General features: G+C 44.3%; 1 protein-coding gene across 5 annotated transcripts in view; it reads left to right on the top strand.

Annotated features, from left to right (window-relative positions):
• Nucleotides 1-207: 207 nt before the first annotated feature.
• The window catches only part of KCTD15 (potassium channel tetramerization domain containing 15), a 45,871-nt gene continuing 21,353 nt past the window's right edge, over nt 208-24,725 (top strand). Inside the window, exons 1-3 of one of the 5 annotated variants that reach the window (XM_068956136.1) lie at nt 208-795; nt 2,130-2,215; nt 6,627-6,802. In XM_068956136.1, coding sequence (XP_068812237.1) covers nt 2,204-2,215; nt 6,627-6,802 — 188 coding nt within the window. In that variant the 5' untranslated portion in view covers nt 208-795; nt 2,130-2,203. Of the gene's footprint in view, nt 796-936; nt 1,243-1,310; nt 1,729-2,129; nt 2,216-6,626; nt 6,803-24,725 lie in introns of those variants that run through there. The other 4 variants (XM_068956135.1, XM_068956137.1, XM_068956139.1 and 1 more) reach the window with 4 other exon arrangements.

The following is a 24,725-nucleotide window of genomic DNA, read 5'->3' as shown; positions in this document are numbered from 1 at the left end:
AAATGACAATGATTAAAATCAGCTTTTCCCCCCCCCCTTCCCTCCCCCCTTTTTCCTCCTTCTTCTTTTCAGTAAGTCTGTTGAAGGACGTGACAGTGGCCTGATCCTCCCCAACACCGAACCGTTATCCCCGGCAGGGCCGGGCCGGGCCGGGCTGCGCGGGGCTGCGCGGGCCGCGGCCCCGCCCGCGCGGCGCGGAGGGGCTCTGCGGGCGGCGGCGCCGGGGGCGCGGGCTGCGGCGCCGGCCGCCTTCCCAGCCGTGTTTCATTTTCAAGGGTTGTATTTTTTTATTTTTTTTTTGCGGGGGGTGGGAGTGGGGGGGGAATAAATCTGGAAATCCTCACCAAAAGGAGGGAAAAATATCCAATTTTCATCGCAAAATTAGCTCGGGCGAGAGCAAAGGGCTGAGCTAATTGTAGCCTAATCCTCTGCCCTGCAGGCGTTTGCAAAGCCCTGAGCAAGAATTCGCTTTTTTTCCTCCTCTTCTCCCTTCCCTCTGTTATTTAGAGACGGGATTATTGCCTTTCTTCTCATAACAGCCTCGGCAGTTTCATTTAAAGGCTTTTTTCCCCCCTCACACACACACACAAAATAAATAGAAGCAGCAAAAAAAAAAAAAAACAGGGAGCGAGACAGGGGAAAGAGAGCGAGAGCAGCTTTAAAAATAATAATAATCACAGCAGGATCCGAGGAGCAAAGATAGTAATAAAAGCCAAAAGCGAGCCCATCACCACACAAACCCAGCCGAGCCCAGAGCACAGGGGGGCTCGCTCGCAGCTCTCTTCTGCGCGCAAGGTAAGCAAGCGGCCGCGGCCGCGCACTGCCGGCGCGGCGCTGCATCGCCCGGGCGCGCCTTGGCCCTTTTTTTTTTTTTTTTTTTTTTTTTTGGAAAGTGCCTCTTCTTGAAAGTCGCTCGGCTCTTGGCTCCGGAGAGGCAGCGGCGGCGGCGGAGGGCTGGTGCTTTTTAAAGCTACAGGACGCGTTTGCAGCGGGCGCGCGCGCCTGTGTGTGTGTGCGCGGTGTGTGCGCGCGGTGTGTGTGTGTGGTGTGTGTGCGCGCTGTGCGTGCGCGTGTGTATGTTTTGTTTTGCTCCGCTCCAGCATGGGCAGCGCCGGCGGAGCCCCGCGGCCCGGGGTGCCCGCGCTCCCGCTGCCGCTCCCGCTGCCGCCCCGGCCCCGGCTCTGAGGACGGCGCAGCCCCGGCGCGGCGCAGGCAGCGCGGCTCGCTCCGCGCGCTCGCATGGTACGCGCGGGGCCGCGGCGGGCGGGCGGGGTGGCTGCGCGCCGCGGGGGTGCGCGGGCCGGGGCGCGGGGGCCGGCGCGGCACAAAGGGAAGGCGGGCGACAATGGGGCGAGCCGCGCAGGGAAACGCGGGCGGGCGGTGAATGAAACTCTGGCGCCAGTGAGAGTGCAAGGCTCGGCTCGGCTCGGCTCGGCTCGGCTCGGCTCGGGGGAGACTTCCGAGCACTCCAGGCTATAGTTTGCATCGCTGCTGCTGCGTGCGATGTGGCACACTTCTGCAAAATTAATACATTAGCCTGGCTAATGTGCACCACCATTGGCTGTGCACAGCATGTATAGGATCGGAGAGTCGGCTTTTCCTTTTTTTTTTTTTTTTTGCATTCATCTAAGACATCTCCTTTCTTGTTATGTGAGAATAAGTAAAGGACGCCATGTTGTGCCTTTTCTTTTTTTTTTTTTTTTGCTTGAATTTACCTTTGGGCATACGGTATGTTTAAAAGAAAAAGGCAGAAGTTCAGCGACCGGGGTGCGTTGCTTACTGGTGATTTCTCTGACCATCAGCAGGGAAAGGCATTTGGGTGACGTGAAACTTGCACTAAATAGACTGGAGACTGCCAGAGACAGGCGGCTTGGGGGGGGAGGAGAAAGCCTTTTTCTTTTTCTTTCTCTTCTTTTTTTTCTGTCTTTTTTTTGGGGGGGGGCGGTAACGGGAGCTCCACAGTGAGACCCCCCCCCTCCCCCGTAAAAGTTTTGGGCACGATCTGCTCTGTCACTCGGTCGGGTATTTTGTGAGCCAGCGTGGAGGTGTGTGCAAATGTTTATGGACTTTCAATTTTGGAGCCATCTGGTCAGAGGTTTCAAATAACCCGATCCCTTCTTTGTCTTTAGGCTGGGTTCACGGCATAAACTATTGTCTGCGAGTGGCTTAGGAGGCAGATTCAGAGCGCGCACTGCACGGGTTTATGGAGACAAAGGTAATTGCGAGTGTGGAGTTTGGACCCCCTGGCTGAGCGGGGTGCGGGCGCTGCAAGCGCAGGCACCGCCGTGAAGTCACGGCAGCGCCAGGTCAACTTCTGTGCCTGGTGTTGCCCAGGAGTGCTGGAGATGGGCAGGTCGAGGGGCTGCAGTGGGTGATTTTACTCTTCGAGCTATGGTAGAGCTGCCGTTAAAGAAATAAAGGGCTCTGGGGAGGGAAAAAAAAAAAAAAAAGGAAGAAAAGCTTCAGCGCGAATCCAATAAAGAAACCAGTCAGGGAACAGATGTTGGTGCTGATCTCATTACAGACGAGCCAGTGGTCCTGCCGCAGACTGGACTTTGCGCCTTTGCTACCCACCGCTAGCTGGCTGCATGTGGGCCCGGGATGCCCCCTTCCCACGTCTTCTGGGGAGGGGAGAGCTGTTTCATGGCAGGTCCTTAAACCTGCAGTTTTCATTTCATGTCTTAAATGTGCATGAAGGAATTAAACTGCACGAGTGAATAACAGCATTAGTTTCAATTAATTTTTATCCTGGCAACAATAAACTTTAGAAACAAAGCGCTTTTACATCCTTAATTAGTCTTGCTTCCCATCTGTAGTCTTTTAAGTGTCTGTTCCTTGATTTAACTTTGTCCCTCCTTCAGAGCTGCCTCCTTTTTCATTCTTTTCCCTTTTTTCTCGTTACCCTTCCAGACTGCTGCTTGTTTCTTCCCTGCAACCTTTCACCTCCCTTGTCCCTATCTGTCTGCTCTGCTCTGCGCAGTTTATTTCTACTGTATTTTCCCAACATCAACAGCAGTATTGGTTACCATGGCCCCGAGCTATGTGCAGAGGTGGGAAAGCTTCATCCGCCCAAAAGTTCTTACACTTTTGAAGTCTTTCTTTTAGTAGGATCTGAAATGTATCATCTAGAGTGTGTATTAAATGAACAGTATTCCTGAAGGCTTTAGAGCAAGAAAGGCAACACCCTGGAAAATTCTGCAGTCTTTCAGCATTCTCTGCCCTAGGGTTATAGCCCTGGGCACGGAGCTGAATGGAGCTCTTACAACTGCCTTCTGTTTACCTTTTATGGTTAAAATAACAGCTTAGCAAAGAAGCAACTTCATGGAGAAACGATTCAGTGAAATCATCTCAAGCTGTAGCAGCATAGCTAGTTTAATCACCCCTAGAGAGCTGAACAACTGTGAGCACAATGGGACACAAAATCATTTTGTGTGTAAATGAGCATGGCATTGTGATTATTTCACTTTGCATGGGCAAATAGTTTTTACAAGCAGTACTTATGCAGTTAGCTTAGAAAGGCAGAAAAAGATAAGCTGGCTCTCGAAGATCTTGGCGTGTAATGTTTGAAAAACTAAATATTCAGATAATTTGGGAATCAGGCTCTATTGATTTTGCCGTTAGCAGGTTCCTGTGTTACTTATTAGAGCAGGGTTATTGCTTGTGCCACTAGTTGGGATGCTATATCCTGTTGTAGGCAACTAAAGAGCCAGCGTTATTTTACATGGTTTAATAAATGAAGTTTGGTAGTGTTTCTGCAATATTTACCCTTAAGGTTTTAATTTTCACATCAGTATTTTCTAATACATGCATAAAGACTTTCACTGGACAAATACGTTTAGGATTTTGCTTTGTGCATAACGTAAGTCCGATACTCAATGTGATGAATTTTATCAGCGTTTTACATTAAAAAGAGGAGAGAGTCATTACAAATAGGGTTAAGGTACCTTAAGAAATGCAGATATATATATTTTTTGGAGGAAATAGGATGGTTTTCAGTGTCCTGTCTGTAGTATTTAACACTTATGCCCCTTGATAATTTAGTCATACAAAAATGATTGAATTCCACAACTTTAATAAACACATTGGATTCATTTTTTGATACAAGTCCTCTCCAAGCAAGGAAAAAACATGTGTTTTAATTCCACCTCTGCTCCCCACCCCCGAAAAAGCCAGTAGCGCCCTCAATAAGTATGAGAAGCCATAAAAGTTTGAGAACTATTTTAGCTTTCCAGTGATTTTCTATAATTAAGCATTTTTTTCAACACATGCTCTAGCTGAGAGATGCCAAAAGCAGCGGATTGTTCAAAAGGTCCCTCCAGTGAATAGTATAAATTAAATATCTAGTTGTGAGCATGATGGCCTCCCTGAGAATCTCAGACACTTTACAGATCAAGGAATTTACTGGTATACTAACATTAAACAAAATCCTAAGATAGCAGCTGTGTTTAAATATGCACAAATAGATTGAAGATCACTTGATCTTTAGCTATCTGTGCATATTTTAAAATTGAAGTCTGTATTTCAAGACAAATGGTTAAATGTAAGACTCGTTTGCAGAGGGCTGTAAGTCCTTTGATTTCATTTAGGAATGGCAATAAGGGGTGCAGACGAGTCCTAATTAGGCGCTTGTTTTGTGAAACTGCACGAGAGGTATTTCTAAGGCAGCTCTGTACCGCGCAAGGTCTGTACCTTTATCATGAGTAATAATAGTTAGGGTCTGAACAAAGACAGGGTTGACATTCAGCCAGTGTCTTCTGACCCTTTCGTTTAAGCGAAGGAATAGAGAGTGAACGTGAGTTTACACTGCTCTTTGGTAAGGTAAAAAAATCTTTGGGTAGGTAGACAGATGAGGCACCCTCAGACCAGTAAACACACTGCTCAAATACTGTAGGTACCCCCATGCCAAGTTGTTTCTGAAAGTTAGTTCTTTTGTTTATGGCATAGGGCATGTTTAGGAAAGCTTGCCCACAACAGGCTCTTGTGGGAATCGGGAAAGCAGCGTCTTAGTCATGAAAGGATTCAATCACTTTCCTTGAAGGTGGTGCTGTAGTGAAAATGTTAATGCCAATGTCGCAGCGCCTGCCACAGAAGTCCTAGGACAGCGCTGATACTTGCTTCGTGCTGGGTGCAGATGCCCGTTGTGCATTCGAGGAGCAAAGGATGTGGATTCATAATGGGGTGAGGTATCTCTGTGCTGCAGAGGCAGAACATTCGCATGAGCTGAACTAGATGAAATACAGTCAAGGAGGATGTTGTGGTGACTTATGAGGCTGTCCAGATGTATTAAGATTTTTCAATTCCTTTCTTTGTAGTTCAGCTAGAATTTTTGTTACAGAGACTGTTGCTAATTGTGTGTTCATTGAGCATTGTAGCCAGGGATGTTGTGCAAAATACTTGGTAAAAGAAAGCAGAGACCAGCTTTAGCATTCGAAGAAACGTGCTCCAAATAATGTGGGAGAAATGGAAATTCACTTTATAGTATTGTATGTAAAGTGCTTGTCAGATGTAAGGAAGAGTCTGGATGTTTGGTGGCATGCTTGCAAAACAAAATACCAAGAAAATTAGATTATATTCAGAAATGTCTTCAACTATAATGTTTTGCATATGTTGCTTTACCCCATAAGGGGGAGAAAGGATGGACATTTTCTTCAACTTTTATAAAAGATTGAGTATTTTTCCATTTGACATACAAGCTGTCTATACTGATTTAACTTAAATTAGCTACACGAGACAGACTATTTAATGCAGAATAAGCTGTGTTTTTCTTACTGAAGAGAATTGATGGTTTGTTTGGGTTTTTTTGCTTTGGTAGTCCTTTTTGTTGTTAAGACATGCAGGTATTTTTTTGCTTTTTATGTCAGCTGAAGATCTTTGGTTTCAATTCCGTAATTTCACTAATTTTCAAATACTTTTAGTGCAGCAAATATTAGGTTGGTGGTTAGAAATGTTTATTTGTGATTTCACATGCCAGATTGTGTAGTAGTTTCTAAAGCTTCTTGTCGTGAAAACATATCTTGTGTACGTATCTTTCTGTTTTCACTGCTTGCAGGTATCAATTGCCTTCAGTTTAAAAGCTTATTTAGTTCTTTATATCTAATATTACGACTTAACCAAAAATTATCCATTTATTTCACAATTATTAAAAAACATAAAATTGATCTTAGTTTGATGTGGAATTTACTACATGTATAAACTAAACGCCTTAGGTACTGAGGAAGTCACTAATTTAGAGGTGTCTCGTTACTGAGACAAACTTGCAAAAACCCCTGAATCCCAATTCACAAATTGGTTATTCGTTTGTCAGGGGATATTTCACATCTAACACATAAGCCTGCGACCTTTAATTAGAATTTTGCAGTTTGTTTTATGCCCCTTGAGGCTGACACCTTGAAAAATTTTTTTCTTGATTTCTTATTGCTAATAAGCATCTTTCTCTTCCCCTCTGGTACTTTGAAGAAAATGATGCAAATACACTTAATTACAGTGGTGGCAATAATTTGTTAGCTGAATATGTGATCAGGCAGATGCAAAAATGATCTGATTAGATCTGTGATCACACTAGAAATAAAGGTAACGCACACTGCTACATTTAAGAGAAACTGTTCTTTTTTGTCTTCCGTTTCCAGGAGGGAAGAAGCATGTCCCGTCTGTCTCTAACACGATCCCCAGTTTCTCCTCTGGCTGCCCAAGGAATTCCTCTCCCAGCCCAGCTCACCAAGTCGAATGCCCCCGTGCACATCGACGTAGGAGGACACATGTACACCAGCAGCCTGGCCACCTTGACAAAGTATCCCGATTCCAGGTAAGACCTCGGCATTTGCAGGCCTCTTCCTTTTCACTGCATGGAAAGATGCGTGTACCTGTGAGGAATATTTCAGTGTGGAATACGATTTATTATATATTCGCCACTTATGAATAATTCAGTTTCTGATTTATATATTAACTTCACTAGGGTTCTATAGAAAAAAAAAGGCCTGTAAAATTTATATATTATTTAGAGAATCTATTCATTTTCTTTCTCGACGTCTTCTGCCCTGTATCGTTATGTTTGAAGCACCTGTTGGTGTGCCTGTCCTAGATTCTTTACAGCTGTTCCAAGCAACTTCTTTCTTTCAGATAAAAGAAAATCATTTTCTTTTAAGAAAACAGAACAGCTCCGTTACACTGGGACTAGGGGATGCTTCTGTCGGCCAGCACAAATCCTAAAATCAGTCCTAGCTCTGTTCTCAGCTGGTGTCAGCCTCAGTGACGCTATAGTCATTTGCTTTGGGTAAAATGGCCAGCATTCTTCATGTATTTGTTTGCAACTGCGTATTAGATTTAATCTTTGCACGATGAAAGGTAGCTGATTTGTGCTGAACATGTTAATGACATCTTTGGCAAGGTTTATTCTGTTTTGGCCAGTATTATCACAGAGGAGACTCCAGCTATGTGTCGTTTTGAATACCTGTGGCATAAGAATATATCTGTATAAGTAAAAGAGTGTCGTCACTATTTGCCCGGGTCCCGAATCCGTAGGGTGCTGGGCAGCATGCAAGGTGAGCATCCTCGGCAGTATCAGGCCTCTGATGGGAGAGTGAAAGGTATCACTGATTTCAGGGTTAAAGCATATTCACTGGAGTGTTCTGTTAGATATTCCCGACAGGTTTAGATTTACAGTAAAACACTAAAATAATTTGGCTTTTTGGCATGTAGGCTGTTGATTTGTCAGAACGGTTAAGTGCCTCATATGGAACCAGCAGAAGGGGTGAGATGCGCAGTATCACAGTGTGTGTCAGGCTGGCCAAAGGACTCCAGAGCAAGCCAGGAGTCAGGCCAGCAGGGTCAGTTGTCAGAGGTTCTGCAACCTGCCTGGCCAGCGTTGCTATAAGGAGATAGGTTTTTGGGTATAGACGATCTGTGCAAAAAAATGTTTTTATTTGAAGATTTTTCCTGTAATAGAAGTAGGAGTTTTTGCACAGATTTGCAGTTTCCCAAGCAATAAATGGCATTTGTGGAGACACCTTGAAATGTCTCTGATGTCATAAAGCATATGGCTGGGATTTCATGCCAAGGAGAGGTAGCTCTTGAAATGGTCTATGGAAAAGAAACAGTTATTAAAATGCCTGTATTTTAAAGTTGGGCCAAAACAACATGATTTTTCTGGACAGTAGTGATGTCTAGGTAGTACTTATCCAATCATAAAGAAGAAATCTATTCAGAGGGGAGAGATTTATAACAGAAAAGCAGACGGTTGTTTCATAGTACAAAAAATACTGAGAAGATGCAGCAGTTGTAGTGGAGCAGCACATCTGTTTCCACATTTTAAAAAATCACTGCTGACACTGTTTTTAAAATATACCCTATATCTGAGTTATTTAATAAAAACTTCTGTTATGTAAGCCTTGGGAAAATATACATAAATTGACAGCTTTTATTTAGGAAGAATAGGGTACTGGTTTAAAACCATTCTCTTTTTTTCCGTTTGCTAAAATAATGGGAATTTATTTCTTCTGGTTTGGTACTTTTATTTAAATTAACAATATAAAACCGTGACTGACCGGGGCTCATGTACTGCATGATGTTTTGCTGTGTAGTGTCTTACGTTTGTATTGCTGCGTTATCTCGTAAGGCTTGAAAGCTTCCTCAGCTGCCCGCAACTTCCCCCCCACCAATACAAGTAGGAAATATTGCTACATATGAAGTGGAATAGAGGGTACGCCTTAAATTTAGAGTCAAATCTTTTTTTTTTTTTTTAATTTGGCTTTGCACAGTATTGTATAGTGGACTTACCTGGTTACCCACCATTGAGACTGGCCCGCACTCATTCCCAGTTAAGTCAAAAGTTACAGTTGGAGTTATTTCAGTGGGACAAGTTGAGCTCATGCTGACATTTCTCAGCTCTGTGGTGCATCTCCCATAAGGGCACAGAGTGTTTTCACCATGGTCTGGGGGACGGAGCAATCCCAGGTCCCTTACAGATGATGGAGGAAGGGAGATAGATTTTCTGAGCGAGACATGTAGTAATAATGCCAGAGCACTACTAGCTTATGCTCGGAGACGACACGCAGGGCCACAGACAAAGGCATGGCCATACTCATCCACTCACAGCACTTGCTGGATTATTTGGACAGGGCATTAAACTCTTGGTTTGAGCATTAGCTTAAAAGCTTCAAATCTAAAAAATTAAACAAATTTGTAGATTCTGATTCAGCAAAACATGTAAGCATGTGCTGAAATCCTTTGCTAAATCAGAGATCCAGCCGCAGAAACTACAATTTGCACTCACTAGAAATGAAAGCTGCGGGAATAACGTTCCTGTTTGTTTGTGTTACGATCTCTACTTTTTTCTGTGTGCTCCAAAATCCAAAATCTACTTTTAGCTTGAAGTTCATGCTATACAAGTATGTTTAAGGACATATTCAGGTTGTGCACATGTGTATAAATATAATCAGGGTATGCATGCACACAGACATCACGTGCTATTGGGAAACAGAAAAACCATTAAATCGTGTTTCTCCTTCGGAAAAGTACTTAAAAGAGGCCCAATCCTGTTAGGTCCTGAAAGAACTCAGTTCACGTTAACTTCAGTGGGAGGGAAGAGTTCCCAGCTGCTTGCAAGATCAGGCCCAGCAGGAGCAAGTATAGGTATGGCCAGTTCCTGCCTCTACCTGCTTTCCAGTCACCCCTCTGGTATGATATAAATTACAGCTGACAGCAGGCAGCGTGATACATTTCTTATTGTAATTTGTTAGGATCGACTGTGCTCAGCCCACTCGGCTTGCTGTGCTTGACTGTTTGCGAGTTATGTGGCTGCCTCTAATTCATGCAAACGCAGGGCCTGATTCTGTGCGTCTTACTCACGTGAGTGAGCAGTTAGGGATGCGAAGTCAGAGGGCAAATTTTGCATTTCAGTGATCCGGGAGTTGTTTTAGAGCAACTTTGACGAGGACTTTGATGTTGTTTGTATAAGTGCAACTGCTGTGAGAAGAGAATTTGTCCATTGATTGAATTTGCATAAGCAAAGGGTGCCAGATTAGGCATTAAAGGTGGTAGACGCCCTCTTTCCAGTAAATTTTTATGGGCTACATCAGGTCTCTCATCTAAAGAAGACAAAACTCAAACAGCGCACAACTGCTGTGACAAAGGCGAAGAGAGTTAAACAGCCACTGTAAAAGATACTTTCTAAGCCAGTCATGTTCACCTTACTCATTACTCTTACACACCTTCCAAATTGGCTTTTTGAATGACACATCGTATAAACAAGTAAGTTGGCCTTTCAGAGCGTGAAAGGCAGGGAAAATGAGAAACACATAAAACATTGTGATTGATACCAGTAGTCACACAAATGATCTCAGAAGTTAGATTATTATTCCTTCTTGCTACAGCTGCTTGAGCTTGTATACCCTGGATTGCCGTTGAAGTTAACAAGCTTTGGAGGTACAGAGGAGGATGACACTGCCTTATCTGGATCTGAGGCTCAGTGTCAACAGTTTATTTCAAGTAAATTCTCCCACTAAAACTAATAACTCTGGTAGTTAGGAATTACAAGGGTGCAAAAGAAAAAGAAATCTGTGGATTTCAGTCTTGTGCACTCTTACCGTCAACATCTTATTTCTAAAGTAAACAGCTAAAAAGGGAAATTATTCACCTCTGAGAGCAGTTCCTCTAGAAATTTCATTCATGTTTTCACCCATGCTACCTCTGAGGCAGCCCTTTCACACGTTGACACTTGAATATGGATTCACATGACAGACTGTAAAGGCTGCAAAGGCTCTAGCACATCTATGAAGTGAGCTGCAAATTGTATTTCTCCAATAGCGTGAGACAGTTCTTAAAAAAAAAAACAAAAAAAACAAAAAAAACCACACACACACCAGAAGTCCAAGCTCTTAATGTGCAGTCAGGAATGTCCAAAGACATTGCCAGATCATCCAGTCTTATTCCCACTGCATTCAGTAATAAACTCTCAATGATTTTAAGTGGAAAAGAATTTAAAGTTTCAGATCCCTGTTTACCACAGGAAATCTACTCTTCACAGTTTCACTGAAAGTTTTGATACAATTTTGAATTTCAGTTTGAAAGCTGAACAAGATTTCTCATCAGAAGTCAGTCCTTTTTACAGCCCTGTATAGTATTTATCTCAGAGAACAGCTGTGAGCACTTTTAAGAGTTGCTCTGCTATGAAAGGTAAATATTTTTACCCTACATTCTTGGCTAATTAGTGTTTGTTGTATAACCCTCTATTAAAGATAAGTATGTTCTTTTGTTTGAAATGTATTTATAAAACATCGTGCTTTCAGTAGCATTAGTAATGTGACAAAAATGAAGGAGAATAGTTTTAATTGAAGTGGACATTTCTAAGTGCGACTGGTGTGGTCACATAGACCTTGGTGGAGCTTCCCCAGTACCAGTTGGTAGCACACGGTGTTGGGGACTGTCAGACTGGACCTGGCTGGTCTCAGCCTTTCTTCACCCTCAGTAACCTACAGCACCCACCTTTCTCTAGTATTTCTGGCAGTTTTCTTACCTTTTTATGAAAATGGAACTTTTTAGCCCTGCTGCCTGAGGCATCCAGGGCCAGTGCCAACATGACGGATGTCCTGATCTCAGCTCTCAGGACACCTTGGCTGTGTCACTCACTTCTCTGGAGACGCTTGTGCTGTAAAGAAAACCAACACAGGCTTTTTAACTGTTTCAAAACCTAATGACTTGACTTCAGGTGTTACAAGATGTAATAAAATTTTCCAGGCATATCCGTGCCCCAGTTTCCTCTGAACCCATGAACATTTTTTTGGATTTATGGAAGTATGAAAGTATCTGCTAAAGTATATGTCTTCCCTCCTGAATCTGTCCCTCATACGCAAACTGTCTTTCTTGTATAAACCGACACTTACACAAGCTCTTCTACCAATCCTTCTGATTGCAGCTACTCTGTAGATATCCCCCTTTTTTAATTCGCCCACATTTTCCCCCAACACCTTGACCTCTCTGGTTGATAGCGCACAGCATTAACATTTCTGCTTCTCTGCTAACCCGCTTTTCTGCAGACAGTGCAGACCAGGCTGGACTGAGCTGCAGCAGAGTGCTCTTCTCCACCTTTTAGGACCCCTCTGTTATCACTGAGATACACAGAGCCCCGACAGCACATGACTGCTGACACCGTAGAGCCAGATAAAGCAATTGTATAAGCTGAAGGACATATTACTCAGATACATGAAAACAGATTTTCCAAATCATCCTTTACACTAAGGACGTACTGGATTCTGCTCTCTATTTCTTGGGCGGGAGCAGGGAAATTCTTAATTCAGATGTGTTTAAGGTATATAATTTTACAGACTTCTCATCCTTAAAAACACCTCACATTTTCTGCTCATGTAGAATCAAGCCAGTGTCATTGTTACCATGACTTCTTGCTGATTTCCCATCAAACCTGTGCATTCGTGATGTTACTAGGAGAAAACAATGTCCGATTAGCAAATGTTGTCACTTACTGTATATGGGCAGTCAGGGTGTATTTCAGTCCTTAAACAAGGCCTGCACTTTGGAAAAGAGGTTAAGCGGAGCAGGAATTTGGTCATACCCTGAGATAGCTCGTGGCTCCTAAAACACCGCACATTTGAGGGCACAATTCTAGTCTGGAGCAAAACTGCAGCCAGCTCTCCTTGACGGGCACAGTTTCCTTACAGCCCTTCGCTGCAGCAGCCCTGAGCCCCTGCAACGTCGTTACTGCAGATACTAATGTAGGTATTTGCCAGCTCTCTCAATCCCCCTCTGCACCTCTTTGGTCGGTGCACAGCTCACCCACCTGGCACATGCCCATCTGGTATCTTGTCCCTCTTTGTAACTCCCTAACCTGTGCAGACCCACTAAACGACGCTATTTTAAACACAGTAAAGGACTTGGGCAAGCCTGCCTGCCATTGCGCACGCATTTCACTTTCCATAAGCTACTGCTCTTCCCACTGACGCCAGTTGTTTAATGTGCTGTTGGTGGGGGGGAACGGGGCTCAATCTCTCAGGGCTACAGACTGTTGTGTATTATCCAAAAGGCAGTTTCTGAGCCTGCGCCAGCAGCCTGTATTCAGGCAAAGCTCTCCAAAACGTGCCTGCATGTGAGTTGCAGCACAAAGCTCATTAATTTTAATAGATACTGTAAACTTAAAATGTATAGACTTTAAAGCAAAACATCTAAAGAGGTAGGAGCGAGTGTTTTTCCTGCGTGTTACAAATGCTCAGAGATGTAGACTGTGAGCACAGTGCATCGGCAGTGCGCACGCATAACTTCCATCACGTACCGAGAGGGCAGGTCGGCAGAGACGGGTGAGCTCTGCTGCTGTTCAAGGCCATCAGGTGTGTGCTACAGATGAGAACAAGTAAAGGAGCAGAAAAGCAGAGGTTTTGGTCACACGCAAAGTCTTTTCTGAATTAACATATGAATTTTCATGGAGATGAAAATCACTTTCTGCTTCATTTCATTCACATGCAATTTAGAGACAAACCCTGTGAGTTGTTCTTACTTGGTTGTTGACTGGGTATATCTCTCTTTGGTTTCCAAGGGAATTCTTACAGCAGAAAACTTACAGAAAAAAAGCCTTAAATAGGGCCTTTCCCCTTCCCATCCTCCCCCTCCCCTGCTCTGCATAGGATCCTGTGAATGTTACGTGAGAGAGAGCTGGACCAAGCAAAAGGACTCTCATGCCCAAGCTGCTGAGTCAAATAATTTAAAATAAACACTGCTTTGCCCATTTGTAAAACAAAGGATTTCTGTTTTTTAAGTGTGCTGCATGGCTGTGGTCACACAAGTCCACGCAGTGCTTTGACATGTTCCAGGAAAGGCGTGAAGGGTCGGCTGTTATGGGCAAATCTGCGTTGCTGCTAGGACACAGCCGGCACAGCTTCCCCGGCAGCGTGCAGGGCAGTGCGGTGGGTGGATGGCAGTAACCATTCCCCCTTGTGGTTGGACTTACCAGAGCTGCTGCGGCCCAAGGACTGCCACCAGGTGGATCGCTGGGAGCACCATGGCATGGCCCGTCCAAAGTGATGGGCACACGATTTGGCCTCTATGAAACAAACAAGGATGTAATTAGAGCTGAGAATAATGACTTAAGATAAGATACCCTGTTGCTACCTTTCATGAAAGGGAAAAAAATCCTGGATTCAGGGTCTGTCTTGAGGAAACGAGTGAGCCCATGGAAGCACGCTGATGAGAAAGGTTCATGTGTCCCCGAAGGATGTTATTCCTCAGCTCAGTGGTAGCTTTGGTGGTAAAGGTAGAATAGGCCCCACAACCCTAACCCTTCGCTCCAGTGGCAGAAAGAGATGGGAGGAAGGGAATTTATATGGAAGCGGATTCTTCAGACCTGTCCATGTCCATCTCTCCAGAAGCTCGTACTACTGGGCACGTAGGGAGCCACAACAGAGCTGAGCTGTCTGCTCTGATAAAGGTGTTTACTCCTTCCTGGACTTTGCACACGCTGCCTTGCCCAGCACAGCTGCTGCCCGGGGACTGCCCGCAGGCTCTTGAGAGCAAAGCCGAGTTTACCCTTCGGGAGTACACATTTTAAGTGGGTGCTGAGATTGTGGCCTGTCAATGAATGAATTGTTTCTATGTTTACTTGGAATATTTGATGAAATGTGCAAGATAATATTGCAAAGCTAGACTCTGATGAACATTTTTTCTGAAATTATTATTTCTCTGTATACGTTTACAGCCTGGATTGTGTGGCGTTCTAAGCATAAACGGGTATTTCAGCATTTAGGGAGGAGCAGACCAAGCTAATGATGGAGAGGAATAGATAGCAGAGCACAGTCATCTAACTTAGAGAAATAAACTTATGGTTGTATTTCTAAGCCTGGCACAGGCTGCTCAAAAAACTGAATTTGAGAAATTTGCACATTCCTGTCCAGATATTAGCTTATTCAGCTTGGCTAGTTGAAAGGGAGGAACAGCTAGGAGACACTCTCTTTATGAAACCTCATGTAATTCACACAGCCTGGCTCTGCTAAGTAGGGATGTTACTTACCATCTCTGAGGGAAGTTGTGAAGATGAATGTTCAGCAGTATCTCCAGTACTTTTGGTGCAAAACTGAGCTGACCGTGTCTTGTTTTGTGCTTTTCCTTTTGTTCTTCTGCAGTGATAATTTGACCATAACGTTTAGCACATTAGTAATTCCTACCCTTCCTGTTTACAATAGGCCGAAAACTAGTCTGGTTTGGTAGAGCTCGCAAAGAGATCCCGGCAGACGAGGAGGCCAAAATTCAACATTTTTTTGGTTTAGGGCACTATACTTAGAGCATTGTCTCGGGTTAAATGCCTGTTAGTTGGTCAAGTCTTTTGTCATTTTCTTCATTGCTTCTTTAGCTTACTACTCACTTACCGCTCACCTGACAGGACACTTTGGTGCCAGCAGCACAGTTTGAGTATTTTTCAGCAGTGGTTTCCAGGGTGCTAACACGAAACATGAAAAGCATCAGCATTAGCAGCATATTTTGAGAAACCTCTCCCATAGGATGCTGTGGAAGCAACCTGTCTCCTCCTTTTATGTGCTAGTAGAGGCATGTTGATCATGTTCATCATGTTGATGAAGGCAGTGTAAAGTATCGCGTCTGTGCTCGCTTTCACAGTCGTAGCAGCTTTACCTTTAAAACAAAGGGGAATCTCCTGTATTGATTTCATCTTGGTATGCTGTGCATCCAGCACATCTCATGGAGAGGAGTTACGTAGAGATGAGGCTATGATAGCTTTGCACTGGAAATTCCTGAGGTCACAGCTAACCACGGCACCCATGGAGCAGAAGTGTTACCTCTTGATATTTGGTCTTTGAATACACGTCACTGCTGTTTGTCTGTGTAAGTCAAGTTTTGATTTATAAAGACCCTGAATGGCCAGTAGGCATGGTCTGCTTAGGGGGATATTTCAAGAACTACTTAGGAAATTTATAAAATAGACTCCCTAGATTATGAAGCAAGAGGTATCTGTTTTGTAAGGAACATATTATGAAATGAATTTGTCTCTAGGCCTGCCTTAATTATTTTAATGATCCCACTGGTGGCTGTCGTAGATGTCTTTCTATGTATATATTGTGACCTATATGCTTGTGATCATTTATGAAATCTTAAGATTTAAACATACATTGGACCATATTAATTCCTTGCCTACTTTCACTGAAATAAATGGAGTTGGTTTGGATGATACTGGTACTTTGGGCCAAATCTCTCTTCCAGTAAAGACAATGAGAGTTCTACCGCAGTCTTAATTGGAAACAAAATAAGCCCTAGTCTTTTAGAAAACTGTCCCAGTAAATCTGGCCAAAATAATCCCTAGTTGACCTCTGTGGAGTTTTACCAGGGATACACACTGATACCATGAGTGGAAAGGAATTATCAGAACTTGAACATTATAGTAAGATGCTTCTGTTGGATATCCACAGTACTTGTTCCCAAATATTTGAAGGTATAAGATCAAAAGGCATTCAGAGACAAAGAACCCTGTCCTTACAGCTAGCTGTACATCTCTCTCGTGGTCAGATGGACTTTCCACATAGATGACTCCACTGGTTTTGAAGGAATTATTCCAAATTTGTACCTATATAACTGAAATCAGAATTAATCAATGCAAAGGTTAAGAAAATCTTCAAGAACGAAGTGTATATTTAAACAGAAGAAATATGTAGGCATTCAAAACACAAGATTCATATATGAAAGCCTAAGAGGGGATAGATCTCACGCACAGACTAACAGCATGCTATAGAGCCTACTAGGTTGTAGCTAACACAGCTTATGCCGCATGCTGCTGTTAGCCACAGTGCTTTTGTCACGTTTCCCTATTACATTCATGGAATAAATTGTTGACTCTATGTAGTCTTTGCAGCACATCAGCTTGTTCCATTGTGCTATGCTAGCATTAAATGCATAACCTAGTGACCAAAGCAGGTAAGTATCATCAGGTCACTCTCATCCCTGGTATAACCTCATAGATACAAACAGAGTTACAGCAGGACGGTGCCTCTCCTAACTCAATTTTAGAGATGGGAGAAGCTACAGAGATTAATTAAATGCCAAAGTTATGAACTCATATCTCCAAGCTCTTTCAAACAAACAGCCCACTCCTTCGCCTCATCTACTGTGATTAATATGTATTTTAATAGTTTGATGCTTAAAAAAGTAACATTTTTGGCTTTTTTTTTTCTTCCTTTTTTTCTTTACCTAATTCGGTCTCATTTGAAACTCTCTGGTGCAGGATGGTTTTTAGCTTCACACGCATGCGCTATTGCATTCCTTCTTTGTGCAATCACTGTGATGTCTGCCTGTCTGCCGGAGAGGGCACCAGGACAAATAGGCTGTGTAGCCTAATTGCTGTGTTCACATGTACTGTGTTGATTTCACTGTAATGTAGTATGGTATGCATTCAAAGGCTAAAATTGCTGTTTTTTTATCTGCTGAGGACCACATAAAGCAATACCTGAAAGGAATCCTGCACGCGGATGCTGGGAAGCTCTTAGGCAGCATTTGCAACGTTACTCTTGGTCAGACTCAGAAGGGATCAGTTGGCAAGCACTGGAAACTGAAATTTGCAACGTAAAGCTGAAACGATGAAGGAATCCCAGTCCAAAGGGCAGGCTCCTGTTACGTCTGCATCCTAATGGAGTGCAGATGCTGCCCAGTGCTGCAGGTAATCCATTTAGGAGTGGTAGAAGCGTTTGCAGCAGCAAATCTCTCTCTTGAGAAAGTGAAAAATGAAAACCAGGGACTCTTTTAACATCTTTGCTGTCATACTGCTCTGTAGGTGTTATGCCAACAAGATGTAAGAGTATGATTTACACCAAGGGCTGCAGCTTTGGCAGTTGGGAAACTTGCTGTACCTCCTGGGAAGCAACTACCTAAATCCCACAGTTGCGAAACTTTCATATAATGTCACAGGCCAATTTGGGTAGTGGAACTCCACGGGAATCAGTAGATTGCAGTAGAGAGACGCCGGCTGTCCTGCCTGTGCTGGGGCTGTCTGGTAGCGAATGAGGCCTCACTTTGGGCCAGGATCACTTACACTGCTGTTGAATGAAGAAAAAATTCAGCAATGGCTTTCTAGTCTTACAGGAAAAAAAAGTGCATTGATTTGTAACCAGCTCCTAACATATTTCCTCTTCTGTTCACATGCCATTAGGTTCTGTTTGCAGACTGGAGGGTTAAAGCTGGGGCCTGCTTCTGCTTTCAATTAAGTCAAAGGATGTTTTGGCCTTGACTTCACTGGGACCAGAATCAAACCCATGCCCATAGTATTGTATTTAAGAATGAATCTCTCTCAGTCACAGAAAAAAGCCAGGTTCAGCTTTCAGTAGTACCTCATCAGAATCCAACATTTTACAGTTTTCTTATTATTTAAAGTTTTGTCTAGCTTAAGTCCCCAGTCTGAGCCTCCTGTGTGCTGCAGGTGTATGGTTACCTCCTTCCTCGGTGACGGGTCCCTCCACGTAGCCCACAGTCAGGGGCTGCCCCGCGTTTCCTGGCACGTGGCCATGGAGCCTGGCTGCTCCTCGCTGATGTGTCGTCACATCGCTTCCCCCCGTTCCTGTACGGCGTTTCCCTGCTCGCATCCTGCTGCGGCAGCAAAAGATCTCCTGGAAATACTATTTCGGTTTTGCCTTTCATCTGCTGACTGCTCAGGCTCCCCAGCAAAAATTATTACCCGAGTGCTCCTACTTGATATGGAAATAAGGACTTTGTTAGTTGTTTTCCCTTTAATATTACTTTTTAACAAATCATGTTGACATGTTCAGTTACTTTAAGTGAACAGCTAGGAAAAATACGTTCAGTACAGCTTAATCAAATGTAAAAATAAATAGGAGCGTCATTCCTTTGTCATTTTAACTGTGATAACAGAAATATGGATAGAGAGAACTAGGAGCAACTTCCAGATCACTTGTTTGTAGAGAATTACAGCCAGCTGCAGCCTTTGGTCTGCCTGCAACACAGAGGCCTCTTCATGTCGAAGCGAGCGGCGGTGTGAGTTACACCTGAGGTGTACAGGATGTGATTGCAGCAATGGTACGTTCTGGGGCTGTGCAAAACTGGTGTAGCTTATGTACCAGAGGATAAAAGGATGGGCTGCAGGAAAAGCAAATAACGGAAGAGCGTAAGATAAGCCCTTTTTTGTCCGCATTATCATTCTCAACAACATAAAAGCTTTGCCTGTTTAGTAAATCCAGCATACCAACCGACTGCACAAGCAGAGTGAACAATTTCTTTTAAGCAGAAAGCCAATTTATCCCTACCCAGAGAAGCAGGTATCGTCCCTGTTTACATCAGTGGCGATTGCCCCATGCAACGGAGGCAGGCTTGGGCGCTGTGGGTAGGCTCGTGTTTGTGCTTCTTGCTGACCAAAGCTGATGCTGTAAAGAGTCCCTGGCAGCCTGGGCTTGACAACTTTTTTCTGCTGACCTGGAAATAAATAAATAAACTTAGTAAAAAAACACTCAGCTTTAATTCATCTGGGCTCAAAAATAAAGGGATATAGCTTGAGAAGATGAAGTATTCTAGCTGTTTGCCTGAGCAGTAGGCACCGAAGTTAATGTGTTAGCTCGGCATCATTCACTTTTTACAAAAGGTGGTGCAGGCCTTACGTATCTGGCCCGCTTTCTCCTGCCATATAGCGAAACGTGCTGGTTTCACAGCGCCCACGCATGCAAAGGACGTGGAGGGCCAGACTAGTGCCCGGAAAGGTAAATGAGGGACAGTCGAGGTTTTCTCCTGGCTTCGCTGAGTCGCAGTGAGAGTTTCCCCATTGACTTAAATGCGCGAGTATTTAGTCCCTTTATATTAAAATAAAACTAGTATCTGCATGTTTTTCAACCTCCCAGAAGCCCAGCTGTACAAGGCTGATGTTAATGGAACCAATGTCAAAATCTAGCCAGATTTGAAAATCCTAGTTAAAATATTTAGTTAAATAAAGTTACTACTCCTACTTAAAGTTACAGCAAGTAATCCAGAAAAAAAAGAGATATTTGCTTCAACTCTTTTCTCATCAGGGCCCTCATAGTACCCTGATTTAGGGGGAAGGGAGGTTTAAAGGAATAGCAAGAAAAGGCTTGTATAGGCAGGAATGTTTTATTTGAATTGTTCATCTCATAAATTAGCAACCTAATTCTGTTGACTGCCCGCAACTCCCACAGAGTTTGAACTGAAATGCAGTTCTTGCAGGATTGGGACCTTTGGGAAACTAGGGAACATTAAGATGCTAGTTTGGGAATTTCCTTTAAATTAAAGAATTTTTATTCCTGTGCTGATTTTCCTAGCCAAAATTTAGTGTAAATTCTCTATTGACAAAGCATAAAAGGCCAAGAACTCTCACAGGCTCAAATCAGAGCAGCAGCAGCAGCAGCCATGACATAATAAAAAATATGATACTTTCAACAGCATACATTTGTATTAATATTTTTAGTCTTCACCAACTAGTTAGACAAAACTTCAGTTAGAATGAATTAAAAGTCACAAGAAGAAATGGAAAAAATGATAGTACAGGAAATCAAACAAATAGGTGCTTGTTTAAGTGAAAGGAAAATTCTGCAATGCAAGATGGAGAGATGAATTCCCAGCTAGACCGGTGATACCTACATTGTATGAATTCCTGTGCAGTTACCTGGACTTTGACATGTTTCGCTGAAAGAATAATACTTAGCTCCTACCTGTAACAAATTCTGTGTTTTGAGGGTTCATATCTTACTGTAATATTATTTGGTTAGTTTTGTTCAAAATACACAAGTCAGCCAGACTCTGCCCGTCATGCTCTCAGTGAACGGTTGCCACTTACTAGGAATAAGGGTAGCAGAACTGGCCTATCTTGAACCGCTCCGCTTACATTGAACTGCCGAGCATTCCCGCGCCAGCCACATCGAAAGCCCACAATCCAGTGCTAGTTACTGCAGAGCAACTTGGGAAGTTTTGCAGAAGGATTTTGCCCGGTTTTGTCAGTTTAAGTCAAAGACTGTTTGGATGGTAGGCGCCGTGCTGCTGAGGACAGCCTGAGCGATCCCTGGCATGGGTCTCGGCTGGCTCACGGGTTTGTTAACTGGTCGGTGTGTTGGTTTTAATGGGTGGAGGCTTCCACAGCACCGACATAATTCGTAACGGAGCTGATGGTCGCAGTACTAGCACGTAGTCAGCTTCTGCCCAAGTCCCACAGAGCTTTATGCCAAGGATTTCTGGGGCGGTAAGGCCAGGTTTTGCTCCAGTTGCCGTGCAGGGAAGCCTGTGCTGCTGCAGCCGGGCTGGTACGGAGAGGCTGAGCGCCGGAGCTGTGGTCTGCCTAACCCCCGTGAATCTGTCTTACGCAGATGTGACAGTCCTTTGAGCGCTGTGAAACAAGTACATAATTTCCCTGGACTAGGTATGACCAGCGTTATGATGCGTGTCGGAGGCTTTAGTGAGGCACTTAGTTTAGCTAGACCAAATAAATGCAAATAGTATATTTAAGTGTCAAAACATAATGGAAGGCTGTTTTTCACTTTCCCTATTACAGAAGATTAACAAGATTAGTGGAACCATGTCAGAGGTACGTAGGGTACTTTTATGGAAGAGATGCAAATCCTACCTGTGTTTGAAAGTTGTATTTTTTTCTTGTTAAGCACAGCGAATGCATTTCATGACTGAAGACTTAAATAAATGTGGCAGAGTTATGATGTGTGTATAGAGCGAGTGCTGTTCTGTCTGTATGTGTCTCTGCTTATCCGGCATATAAATGTGGTTATACACTGAACGGAATGAAAGAATTCGTAATGCAGCAATTAACATACTAGAAACTGTTTGTTTAGTGAAGTCTTTTTATAGCTGTTAAAATAACACACTAAAATATACAAATGCTAGTTTAATAAGGCAAAATAAAATCATTAGCCTGATTTAGGGCTGGATTCTGCCACCATTACTCACGACTAAGTGGTGCTTTACTCATGAACTGCTTACTCCTACGTGAGATGGGTGGCAGAGCCGGTCCCTCCGGGAGCAAATACGCTGCTGACGGATTCGGGGTGAGCGACTAGTCCTGATGGGCCTAACTCGAGTCTCACAATGACGTGCAGGGGTTATACCGAAGCCTAAATTTCCTCAGTCGTCGCTCCTCTAATTACGGCTGTTTGACTGCTCCCTCCTTCTCCCCAAAGACACGATGGGGTGCTTAGCCACACTGACGCCGGACCAGTGTGGCTCTTGCTTACCAGAGAATTTTTTAAAACAAGAAAAGACACTAGCTTCTGTATCTGGGAATAGCATTGCCGATTTCTGACTTAGCTGCTAATTTGTATACAGGCAATACTCTCCATTAAAAATAATTTATCAAAGACTATAACTATATATTTCCATTAAATTATATCTCAGATAGTCACCCTCCAAAGTGTCTTAAGCACGGGCCTAGGCTATTAGCAACAGAGGGAAGAGAAAGACCCATAGGATCTCCTATCCTTACCATGAACTGTTTGTAGTATTTCAGAAATAAGAGGTACTTTATACTACAGTGTGTTTTGTTACCTGTTGCTTCAGTGGACTGTAACTGCTACTAACATGATCATGGAAACATGGTCATCCTCGCTTTCGTTACAACTACAAAATCTATTACGTATCTAATTTTGCTTTTTAGTGATAGTATTACCAAAAAAAAAAAAAATCCTTCCAGAACTTTGTTAGAATGATTCTGCATGGTGGATGATAATGTTCTTTCTGGCTTATTGACTTTTAAAAATACATGTTGATACTATATATACCAGCTCTGATCTATTGCAAAAATAGATATTCTAGCCTGAACAGCAAAATATGAAGTATTAAATCTAGGTAATAGATCCTGCAGTTCCTTCAGGTGCTTAATAGTTAATGAGTGTAATATCCTTCAAAAGCAGTGCAAAGCGAGCATAGGGCTCAAAAAACTCCTATGGCATGCCAGGATCAAAGTTAAATGGCAGGAACACAAGACTAGAGGATTTGGAGATGGATAAACCCATTACCTCGTAACTTACGCCGTTCATCCCTCTGCCGAGACTGGACTGTGTTATTTGACACTTTTGTCGTTAACTGTCGAGAGACGTTTGGCGGGTTACAGGGTTTAAAAAAAATCTCCATTCAGGTCTCGTGGACGCGTTTCGTGTCCGACTATCGCTGCTCAGCGCGGGACGCGTGGCCCGTGGCGGCGGCGGCGAGCGTGTCCGTAGGAGCACGAGCCTGCCCCAAAGCACCGGGGCTGCCTGGGGCTCGGAGTTTGCAAAGTCGCAGTTTATACCCCGAGTCGGGCACGCACTTTTGTCTGTCAGGATGCAAAAAAAGATTACTTAAACAAAAGAGGCAAACAAAAGATGCTTAAAACAAAATTTTCTCCACCTCTAGCAGCTTTTGAGCCCCGTCTGTGCCTACAGCACGCTGAGGTAGGTGGGCACGACGTTGTCTGTGACTACGGTGGCGGCAGGGCCGCAGCGGGGAAGGGCAGGCGGTGTTTCCGCAGCGTAGCGCGCCCGGGCGGGATGCGTCGCTCGCACGACACTGCTGGTACTGGTGCTGGAGACGGCGGTGCTCATTAAGCGTTATTTTTCCCATAATTGGAAAAAGGCTAAAACTCCCCGTTTGGTCAGGTGGCAGGGTGAGAAAGCGCAGTATAACCATGCAACAGAGTTTTGTTTTTTGACTTTCACACTAATTATAGCCGAAGGTTTGAAATGGGGCAGATCAGAAAAACAGCTGCAGCGAGGCGCAACCTTTAGCCAGGTTCCTCGTTCGCCAGGGCACGAGGGAGCTGGTGTCCCGGCAGAGACCAGCTTTTAACGTCTCTCCCTCATAGCTACGGTCAGGCCATGGAGCAGAAGACGCCCGTTAGCCGCACAGCGAGGTTATTCGTGTCCCTTCTCCGGCGAGGGCTGCCTGCTTTTCAGGCGCTTTGCTGTATTCTCCCCTGGAAGCTCCTTTTTTCTGTGATAGGACAAATAACAGAAACTGCTTACCCACCTGCGTGACGGTGCTGGGTTCGGGTGCATTTTTTTAGTCTCCCGGGCGCCTTTGCTCCAATTCGCAGCTTTTTTTTTTTTTTTTCCTCTGCAAAAGCAGTATTTATCATAGCCACTAACAGTATTTATCATACCCATCTTGAACAAACACGTAGGAGATAAGCAACCCGCTCGCGCTGCGGCGGGCCGCGCTCGGCCCTGGCCGCCTCCTCGGCCTGCCCCGAGCTCCCCGGCCCGCCGTCCTCCCGCCACCGCCGCCGCCCCAGCCCCGCGCCGGAGCGGGAGAGGTGCCTGCGAGGGCCGGGCTCGGGTGAAGCGCAGGGAGGGCTTCGGGGAGCGGGTCAGCTGGGCTGCGCCTCCGCCGCAGGCAGCTGGGGGGAGCAGGCAGCAGCCCGCTGCCCCGACTGGCAGAGAGACATCGTTCTCTTCTTCGCCTCCCCTGAAGTTGGGGGGGGGGGGGGGGGGGGGAGAAAAGACACATTTTAATGACAGTTTTCTGAAGTATGCATTCCCCGCTGATCTGACACTGGGCAGGAAAAATGTCTACAGAATCAATTTTTGATGAGTGTAAACAACTGAATTATGAATGACGAAAATATCACTGAACGGTTAAATATTAATCACGTAATTACTTAAATTAATACTTTCAGCGCAGCGTGGTGGTGAAGAGTTTGAGGTGCGCGGCGCGGCATGGCGGCCGGGGGGGCCGGGCGAGGGCGGCGGCGCGGGGGCTGCCCCTTCGCGTCGCCCCGGCCCGCGTTGCGGAGCCCGCCG

Source organism: Struthio camelus, chromosome 10, assembly GCF_040807025.1.
Source record: "Struthio camelus isolate bStrCam1 chromosome 10, bStrCam1.hap1, whole genome shotgun sequence".
Classification (NCBI taxonomy): domain Eukaryota; kingdom Metazoa; phylum Chordata; class Aves; order Struthioniformes; family Struthionidae; genus Struthio; species Struthio camelus.
The sequence above is the reverse complement of the archived record's forward strand: the minus strand, read 5'-3'. Positions and strand labels throughout refer to the sequence as shown.